Source organism: Panicum virgatum, chromosome 9K (assembly GCF_016808335.1).
Source record: "Panicum virgatum strain AP13 chromosome 9K, P.virgatum_v5, whole genome shotgun sequence".
Lineage (NCBI taxonomy): Eukaryota > Viridiplantae > Streptophyta > Magnoliopsida > Poales > Poaceae > Panicum > Panicum virgatum.
Window position 1 is genome coordinate 54,138,890 of NC_053144.1, and position 10,442 is coordinate 54,149,331.

At 44.9% G+C, this 10,442-nt stretch overlaps 2 protein-coding genes across 2 annotated transcripts; one reads left to right on the forward strand and one right to left on the reverse strand.

Moving 5' to 3' along the window:
- Window positions 1-940: 940 nt before the first annotated feature.
- On the forward strand, window positions 941-4,398 carry LOC120652333 (R3H domain-containing protein 1-like). The gene is made up of 5 exons (XM_039930119.1): window positions 941-1,548; window positions 1,637-1,708; window positions 2,553-2,656; window positions 3,172-3,249; window positions 3,394-4,398. Exons 1-5 carry the CDS (start codon window positions 1,307-1,309, stop codon window positions 3,918-3,920), a joined length of 1,023 nt encoding a protein of 340 aa, XP_039786053.1. The 5' UTR covers window positions 941-1,306; the 3' UTR covers window positions 3,921-4,398.
- Window positions 4,399-4,807: 409 nt separating this feature from the next.
- Window positions 4,808-8,489, reverse strand: LOC120652332 (U4/U6 small nuclear ribonucleoprotein PRP4-like protein). The gene is made up of 5 exons (XM_039930118.1): window positions 7,656-8,489; window positions 6,340-6,793; window positions 5,997-6,194; window positions 5,791-5,872; window positions 4,808-5,152 (listed from the first exon to the last, which is right to left on the reverse strand). The coding sequence occupies exons 1-5, from the start codon at window positions 8,399-8,401 to the stop codon at window positions 5,058-5,060; spliced, it is 1,575 nt and encodes a 524-aa protein (XP_039786052.1). The 5' UTR covers window positions 8,402-8,489; the 3' UTR covers window positions 4,808-5,057.
- Window positions 8,490-10,442: the final 1,953 nt, after the last annotated feature.

Sequence of the window (10,442 nt, forward strand, 5' to 3'; positions counted from 1 at the left end):
CAGTGGCATGGTGGAGGAGTCGTGGCGGCTACTTAGCTTGCAGTGGACTGCAGTGCACAGTCCTGTATGGCAGCGGTTAGTTGGCGTAGGACATCGTCAGGAATGGGATGACGGCACTTGCAATAAGGGCTACTTGTCAGCTTTATTCTAAGCTTTGTTGTTTTGGTGTGGAGTCAAGTTGAGTTTGCAGTTGTGTTGATGTCCCAATTCAACCGGTGGTTGTTGTGTCGAGTTCGAGTTGAGTTGTAAGATCGTGTTGATGTCAGTCCAACCGGCAGTGTTGCTGTTGTTTGTTGTGCCCAATCTGAACGTACTTATCTGGTTCGTTTAAAAAAGATATTAATGGCACTAAATCAAATGAATCCCTAAATCTCTTACCAACAATTTGGCATGTCCCAATTTTAGCAAGCCAAGATATTGGCTTGCTTTGGTTTTGGCACGGCAACAATTTGTAGCAAACCATCAGGCTCTATTTCTAATGTAATCTTTTGTTTATTTAGGCAAGGAATTACTAAGTGGCTTGAGGTCTATTCCATCAAATACCATAAGAGGCGAACGCACCCTAAATAACTTCAATCCCAAGCTTTTCATTCTTATTCAACACTCAACTCGTTCAACTTTCGATTCAAAAATTTCTAAACTACTATATCATCTTTTTAGCCGGTGCAACTCAACCATTGAAAAATGGCGTGTTGGCAAAATGTGTTTATTAGATCTGTTGTGCTGCCATCTCAGACATATATACACGCCTCTATTTAAGGATGATATGTGCCAACAGGATTAATGTCATTAGATTCATATATTTTTTCTTTTTTTGAATAATATTCATATGTTTCATAAAAAGAATTAGATTCATATGGCGAGCTGAGAAGCAACGGCGGCGGGAGCATTGAGACCCCGTGACCGATTCGTCTCCCGGCCTGTGCGCGTCTCCGAACCTGCCCGCCGTCAGAATTCCAATTCCAATTCCAATTCCAATTCCAATTCGTCTCCGTCTTCCGAGTTCCAACTCCGCCGCCTATACGGACGCCCATTGCCTACAGCCCTACACAACCGTTGCTTAATCCCCGCTCCCTCCTCCACGGCTTCCATGCCCTAGCTAGTTGCTGCTGCTTTGCTTCAGGCCGGAGTTTTCCTCCACCCCCTCGCCCATCTCAGCCCCCCTGCCCCAATTGCTTTCCCCAATTGCAGTCGCCGCTGGTCTAGGCTAGGGTTTCACCAGCGGCCATTCCGGCTCCCGGCAGATTGAAGTTGAATTGGCTCGCCGCTTCCTTGAGCAACCGAATCCAATCAAGTCCGATCGGGGATGGCCACTACCCAGTTCGCCATGGTCGGGGAGCTGGCCTCGCTCATCAAGGACAACCTGCACAGCAAGCACCTCATCCTCTCCACCGAGGAGGCCCTCATCGCCGCCCTCCAGCAGCTGCGCTGCGCCGACGACGGCGACAGCGACGGCGGGGAGGAGGACGGTGCGGCGGACACCATAGAGCTCCAGCCCGCCGGGGCCTACCACCGCCTTCTCTTGCATCGCCTTGCTGAAATCTACGGGTACTGCTGCCTGCTAGCTTAATCGGGGGTGGTGTCGCGAGTATTACTGGCTGCTGTGTAGCAGCTGATTTTGCCTGCTTGTGCGTAGGTTCGCTCATGAATCGGTTGGTGAAGGCGAGGATAGGCACTTGGTCCTCCAGCGCTGCCCTGAAACAGCCGTGTATGTTGCCAAGCATGCTTTGCAAATATCTCCCTTATAATGATTTATTCTTGACCTGTTGCCTGTCATATTTATACCTTTCCTTTTGTGTTTCGTAGACCATATTCTGACATTAGATCACAATCACCAGACCATTAGTATATTTCAAGGATCTAGAATCTTTCTGCCAGCACTTGAGGCTTGGATGAATGAAGATCAATAGAATTACAGCCAATTACTCTACACATGCAGATGTATATTTCTTAACATATTTTTCCATTTGTAATACCTGTATCTATAGTCCCTGTGTAGGATGATGGTCTATTTGAATTTATTAATAAAAATGATCACTTCCATAGTTCCATGGTTTACATTCTCATTCTGTTCCTCAGAGAGTGGGATCTGAAATAAAACTGTTTTTTTTCTCACTTGGATCTATGCATATTCTACTATCATGAGCTAATTCAAGTGCAGCTTGGCCTTGTTTAGTTCGTGAAAATTTTTAGATTTTGACACTGTAGCACTTTCGTTGTTATTTGACAATTAATGTCCAATTATGGACTAAGTAGTCTTAAAAGATTTGTCTCGTGGTAATCAGTTAGACTATGTCATTAGTTATTTTTTTTCAACTACATTTAGTGTTTCATGCATGTGTTCAAAAATTCGATGTGACGGGTACTGTAGAAAATTTTTTGGGAACTAAACAGGGCTGCTATCCTTGTGTTGGAATTGCCTCTCGCCTGCTTTTTTTTCTTTCTATATTATCACTATCTAGAGAACTCTGCTGTGTATCATTGATTGAGTAAATCTTCAGAAGTTGTTCTTTTAGCCCTAGGTTGAATTATAGTTATCTTGTTTGTTGCAGCCCTCCTGTCCTTATTAGTGATATGTTATGGAAGTTTGACCACAGTGATGATTACACATCTGTTGATGATTCCATATCTGTTGTGCTAACCAGAAATGATACAGGTGAGTTTCTCTTTGTTTAAAATATAGATGCACATTTATAAAGAGGTATTTTGACTGGCATCAGCTTTATCACGCGCATCTGGTATTTCAACTTACAAACACACCTATGAAAGAACTGTGGAGTGTAGAGTGTAGACAATCATGCAGTTACTGATTAGACGATAACCTCTAGTAGGAAGTGACTGTCATTTGGTCATAGTCAAATTTATTTCACTTCAATGTTTTGTCAGAAATATGGCAATTTGAGATGTTACAAACTGATTGAAGAAGTAAATCTGCAGCCTTGCTCCATGTGGGCTTTAAGTGGGTGGATAGCCGATATATCCTTTTTTACCTGGTTCATTTGGCAGCGTATGTGCTTTCGCTGTTTGTACAGCCATATGCTGATATTTCAGAGGATATACTTGTTTCGATGCCATGCCCTAGTTGTTGTTATCCTCAGAAACTCTAAATACATAATAATGTAAGGTTTCATGTAATCGCTCCTGTGTAACAAGTTATGATTTTTCAAGCAGATTCCCATAAGCCTTGCAAGGTAGATGTTGTCCAAGAAGATACTTATGTTAAAAATTCGCATCTGAAAGACACTACAGGTATACAGGACATGAACTCTACCTTGTCTTATGGTTATAAATAGGAATTTAGCATATTTTATTTGCATGGATCTCAAACATATTGACATAAGTGGATGTGGATTTTGAAATGAAAAGACTAAAGAGTTAGCCCATATCTTTCAGATTTGAGGCCTCTGAAGCAGTCAACGGTTTTTCCGGCAGCATCACTGAAGGAGAGGGAAGCTGCATATCGGGCTGCCCGTGAGCGAATCTTCTCTGGAGATGATGCCAAGGGAAATGATAAATCATATGTGAAATGTACACAGGTCCCTGTTGTTGCTCAACGGATGATTGCACATGCACTTGGTCAAAAAGTTCAAAATCCCACAGAGACAGTTGCCTCCAAAGAAGGCAGAGGAAAACAGCTGCCGAACGGGCCAAAAGTTCTGACACATAGCAGGAGCAACTTCTACGCAGTTGCACCAGATAATGGAGAAAAGAATAGTGTTCGAATCGGTAAGCCAAACTCTGCTAGTAGGAATTCATATCAAACTTCATCCAGCCAAAGGTGCCGCACTGCTAATGGTAGAGCTGCTACTGCTGAGAGCTTGAAGAAAGAGCAGACTGGAGCAGCTAGAAGAATGTTTGCACATGCACTGGGGCTGTCTGCATCTCAAGGAAGTTATGGTGCACTAACTAAACCGAAGTAAAGATCCGGAGATGAGATGCCAGGAATTGGAGAAGCTTGCCAATGCATGCTGTGCCTTCTTTATCCAGTCATGCATATGGCGTGGGATGTATCTGTGATGGTTGGTGCCCTTTTGAGCCCATCTGCTGCTTATATGTTAGTCTTCTTGGTTGGATGTTGATGGTTGGATGTTGACTATTGGAACGACAGAGGATATGTGGCCCTGGTTGGAAGAAGAGCGTAGTTCGCCCGCACCCTTGATCGAAGCAGCCTCAGGGCCTAAGCTCAGTTGGGGAAAGAGCTTGCCAGATGCACATAAGCACATGGCATGCCGAGCTGAGCTGTGCAAGTGCTTCACTGGAGTGGAAGAAACAATGTCGTCCTTGCTTATGCTGTGTTATGTTTTTAGCTCCAGGTTGTAATGTGTACTAGTATGTGTTTTGGAGAGACATGTCATAATACTACAATTAGACTTCTCGTTCAATTTGTGGATTCGAAACATCCTGTAGCGTCAAAACCTTCCAAAATAAAGAAAACTATAAAACAAGATGCAACCCCAATTCAACCAAAGAAACAAGTAGATATTTTAACCTCCAGCCGACAATTTTGATATATATTGAACCACAGGGATGCACCTGCTTTCCGTCTAACTCCCGAATCAAACTATCCAACAACTCACACGAGTGTTTCAATCTCTCAACTAAACCTCCGTATTTCCCATTAAGTTAATCCAAACATCCACCAGTCAAGTCAACCAAATGGTACTATCAAAAAAAAAAGTCAACCAAATGGTAAACATTTCCCAACCAGCGAAACAGCAAATCCAAACACATCAAATTTTAGAAATTTCATGCTGAAACTCTGAAACTATTTACTAAAAAATAATGACAAAAGGAAAGCACCCACTAGTAACCGATGATAGCATATGCCACTAAAAGTTTCTGTGAATGATTGTATAGTTATTTTCCATTGAAATTAGTATATGACAAGGTGCATCCTCAAAGTTGACATAGCACAACATATTTCTCAAGCTAAGGGTTTGTGAATGCTACAAAATAGCTCTGTGCTATGCAAGAACAATTAATTTGTGCAGCAGATCAGGGAGAACATCTATATCTAGCTGGCATATAGAACAGTACAAACACAATGAAGTCACGTTTCAGTCCAATTCCATCGCATTATCCTGAGTGCTGCTTCTGCATGACCAAATCTTTATTGTACGATCATGCGCCACAGTCACAATCTGCTGTCCATCTGCATATACCACACATACACGATCAATTAGATGTTGAACACATTGGCACTTGTGTAGGAATTTCACAAGAACATCACAAATGAGGGGAAAAAAGGAGACAACCCAACAGGCAGATCATTAATCTACAAATGTCATTAGATATATCACCTATTCACCTCAAATACAGAGCGAACAGTGCACATTTCCTGAGGACAAAAGTCCAGCAGAACGTCCATGTTTACCCGAAAAGAAATACAGAACAGAGGTGAAAAGAACAAAGCAGGGTATAATAAAGATGTAAATGATTAATTAAGATGAATTAATCATCCTAAATGTACTATTCTAATAAAGCTTTAATTGCGAAGCTTCTCACGCCTCTACTAATCACAAAAGAGAAACTATACTAGTTATAAATACTATACAATAGCATGACCGCAAAAGTTACCACTACCAGTTAAGAAACTCGAATGTTAATCAAAGGTAAAAAAAGGAATGGACCTACGACTGCAGTACACTTGGTATTTTTTCCTCCACAGAATTGAATAACCCAACTTCATTTTCAGTAAAACTAGATTGAATTGGTCACTCCTCGAAAGGGATTCTGAACAAGTACTATTTACACAAGGATAGAGGGGGGGAAATAAGCATAATATCTTACCTCCACTAATATCCAAACTCGTCACCTTCGACTCGTGGCCCACCAAACTTTTGATTGGTTTGCAATCCCGAGCTGACCAGAGCTGAAAATATGGAATATATATATATATATATATATATATATATATATATATATATATATATAAGATCAATTGGGTAGTTAAGGAAGCAAGCAATAAAGTTAAATAAGTGACATGTCAAACTTACAGCTGCTTTAGTGTCATATGAAGATGTTGCTAAATAATATCCTTCTTGGGGTTCAAATTTCACATGTGAAATTAGACTTTTATGAGCTGGTATAGAATACAACATTTGCTTTTTCCTCAGATCCCATATTCGACAGAAATTGTCTTCACTTCCAGTTGCTACCAGATAACCATTAGGAGAGAAGCTGACTCCTAAGACCTGAAATAGAAAATATATCAATATCAACTCATATAACAAAAGAAATATTCTGTTAAAGATTACAACTGCACAACAAAATATGTATAATCTCATAGGAAATACTGGAAAGGCACTTCTAAATTCCATGCTAAAAACATTAACTTACAGGTTTCACGTGCCCTTGAAGGGTGAAGAACAACCTTCCCGATCTCAGATCCCACACTCGAGCATACGCATCAAGACCGCAAGATGCCACCAAAGAACCATCTGGGTGAAAGCCAACTCCATAAACACTTCTGCTGTGCCCCTCTTGAAGCAGCAGTTCCTTTCCAGTATTGATGTCCCACAGTCTCCAAGTCTTGTCAAAGCTAGCGGTACCAAGGTACTTTCCAGATGGGTGAAAAGCAAGGCGAGCAAGACGATCAAGGTGACCATCAAAGGACATTAGAAGTGACCCATCTGGTTTCCATAGCTTTGCAGTTTTATCAGCTGAAGCTGTTGCTAGGCAGTCATCAGCTGGAGAAAAGGCAACATCTGTTGCCCGTTCTGTATGACCTTTCAGGGTTGCAACTTTAGTTATTTGTGGCATGCTCCATACTTTGATTAATCCACTCCAGGAACTACAGGAATGCGGATAAGCAAAGGGTTATTCCTGAAAAGAAGCAAGAATACAAAAACATAATCTTCCGTATTAAGGTTTAGAACAAAGGTAAAGAGATGATAGCCAATGTGAAGCTCAATAAAAAACCAATCGCATGACATCAGTAATGAAAAAATACCAACACAGGTGAGCAGTTTAACTAACTCAATAAACTTATTTATTGTGCATGTGAAACTGATTGCAATTAGAAACTCAAGTAAATATCATTCACGACACCCTTGCTTCTATATTCAGACTGCATAATGCCTAGTTATAATTTCAACTTTGTGTCCCAACAAGGGTGGGCTGGATAGGATGGGATATAGTGCAAATTGTATCCAGCCCTGTTCCAGGCTTCCAGCCAACCTGAAACAGGATCCTTAACAACCCAGTAATTTCAAACAACAAAATACAGCTGACTTGATAAATTTCAGACCACTTGATGGCAATGTTTTCTAATGGTATGTCTGAACTTATCTAGTTCAGTTGGTTCGCCATGAAACAGTTATGAAAGTGTGTTCAAGCAGAACTGCACAAGTGCAATCCATGTAACAAGGTACAAAACCGAAGAAACATGGATATCCAACAAAAACAGCAGCAGATCATTTTCTATCACATTGCCTGACAAACTTAAACTTGTTCGACTGGTTTGAATCAAAATTCAACAGTTTTGCTACGCTTGATTGCACCAATAAGGAATATTGATAGACCCGTCACTTTAACAACTAAAACATATGAGATCGATGCCCAACAGTTCTGTAAATCCCTCCCTAAGAGTCTCAGAATATGTGAGAAATACAAGAGCGAAACCACTTGTAAATCCTGTGATTAAGAGGAAATACCTTGTGGCAAGCAGTGATGCATCCCGAGAGAAGGAGCATCCAGTGAGCGGGCGATCATCTCCAATCTCGCTGCAATCAAGCACAAACTCCCCAGCCTGCTTAACGACAAGGTCAGCCTCTGCCTCCGGGTCCTCATCGGGGTCTTCGTGGCGGCGCTTGGCCCTCTCGATCCTGGCTTTGGCACGGGGCAGCGAGTACAGTGCAATGTCGACGCGCGCATTGAGCAGGTCCTGCGTGCCCTCGGTGAAGAAGGGGTACTGGATCTGCTCCTCCTCTTCCTCCTCGCCGACGCGCGCGGCCTGGTCGTCCTCCTGTGCGCGGAGGAGGCGGTCGACCTGGCCATCGGCCTCGAGTCGCACCATGAGGGCCCGCAGGCGGTCGCGGCGCTCCATCTCGCGCTCGCCGAAGAGCGTGATGGGCTCACCGAGGCGGCGGAGGCGGGCCCGCACGGCGGAGTCGTTGGTGGGCACGGCCATGGCGTACGCGCGGCGCCGCTGGAGGAGCTCCTGCACCGCGCGCTCGTGGCGTTCCCGGGCGGCGCGGTGGTCGTCGGAGACCTCATACTCGACCTCGTCGCCGCTCCCACCCCCCGCGGCGGAGGCGGAGGTGGAGGCCACGGAGGCGGCGGCGGGGATGGGCGCGCGAGGCGGAGGGACGGGGATGGGGGCGATGGGCGGGTGGGCAGGAACGGGGAGCGGAGCCATGGGAGGGGTGGGTGCCGGGGGCTGCGGCCTGGGGTTCTCCATGGGAGAGAGCTCGCGCGATGAGGGGTTTAGGGTTAGGGTTTTGAGGCGGGAAGCAATGCGGGGCGGCGATGGAGAGCTCAACACTGTTTTTGCGGTTGGCCGGATGAACGCCTCCTCACGGTCGTCACCTGGGCCCCACAAACACGTGATTATGTCGCCCCTAGGCTTTTCCCCGGCGCTTCTCTCTCGCCGTTTTCCTTTCTCTTCTCTCTCTTTGCTTTCCTCTAGATCCCCTTTCCTCTAGGTCCCAACAGGTAGAGCCTCCGTCCGGCGAGCTGCGCAGCAGGCTGGCGGCATGGAGGTGCGGCACGGCGCGGCGCGGCGTCGAGCTCCGCCCCTCAAGGAGCAGCGCGGCGGAGAGGTGCGGCACGAAGGCGGGGAGCGGCGCGGCGGCTGCGGCGAGCCTCCGAGGGAGGCGCGGCGGCGGGCTTCCCGGGGAGGTGCGGCGGCAGCGGCTGCGGGAACCTCGCCTCGGGCACTCGCCCCCCGTGCAGCAGCGAGCTCCGTCGAGTATTTTTTGTTTTTGTTTTTGTTTTTGTTTTTTCCTTTTTGATATTTGGATGCAGATTTTTTTACAAATTTTTTCCCAAACTTGTTTTTTAGTTTAGATTTGGATGTAAAAGTTTTTCTTTATTTTTTTTAATTATTCTCAAACTTTTTTGTTTCAAAGTTGTTCTCATCAATTTTTCTTTATTCTCTCTTCAAAATATTTTTCTTGAAAATTTTTCCAGACTTCTTTAATTTAGATTTAGATGCAAAAGTTTTTCTCCAAAATTTTTCGAATTATTTTGAAATTTTTCTGTTTCAATTTTTTTCTCATCAAAATTTTTCCTTTTCTCTCTTGAAAATATTTTTTTGAAGATTTTATTTGAAATATTTTTGCCACAAAACGACAAAAAATATTAAATAAGGGGAAGAAAATTTGGTCGGAAACCGTACGGCAGACTTGGAAATTAGAATGCCCCGATGGAGAGTTGGAGACGAAGGCGGAACCCGGTGGGTGGATGGGTCCGAGGACAACGGACGCAGACGCAGGCACCCAGCGGCGGGGCCCCTTTCTTTCCCTTTTTGAATCAACCTTCGCACGTTTTTTTTTCAATGGATCCGTTCTCTACTCGAAAAAAAAAACTCAAGTTGTGAAATTGGGGACTCATATGTTTTTTTTCCAAATGGAGGGACATGTATTAAAACAAAGGAGCACAGTACATCTCCATCCTTCTACATAAAAGACCCTGGCAAAATAAGAAAATACACACGCAACTCCATCAACCAGTCTTCTCGTCATCTCCGACTCCGGCCACCGTAGGACGTCGTAGCCACACCAACTCCATCTTCCACCTCGATGGAAACCTCCACGCATAGGAAAAGCCACGTAAGCCAGCGCCAGGACTCCCTCCTGACGCATCGATTATGCTGAATGGATTTGGGCAGCTCCAACATTGAGATCCAAAAGAGGAGAACCGCCGTTGTCGGAGGGACCCGGCCACCGGAAGAACAATCCAGAGCTACCGACTAAGCCGCCAACCCAGACAAGGCACACGAGGGGTGCACAAACCTCCCATGTTTCGCAAAAGGCAAAAAGGAACCCTAATCTCATAGTAGGGCCACCGGAACACGCGCCTCCGAAGACACCGCCGCCGAAACCCGCCTGGAGCCTGGAGGAGACCCATCCTCCTATGGTCCTCTCTGGAGATGACGCCAACGGAGAGGAGAAGGAGGAACAAAAGCTTCACGCCGTCGTCGTCACCGCTGACGGAGAAGAAACAAGACACCCCATGGCGAACCAACTCCATGGGAGAGCTTATTTAGCACCTAAACTAGATATATAGAGCTAAATATGTACAACACCAGGTAGATCGAGCTTCCCCTCCCCCTTCGGCGCCGACGAGACCACCTGAGGGGAGGTGATAAGCACCAGAATCCAGCCGGAGCCAAGCTGTCCCCTTTCTCAGCCGCTCTGAACTGTAGCAAAGAGGAAAGGAAGGAGCGAGTTCGGGACTCATATGCTACAATTATCAAATTTAGAATTATGCAATTTGTG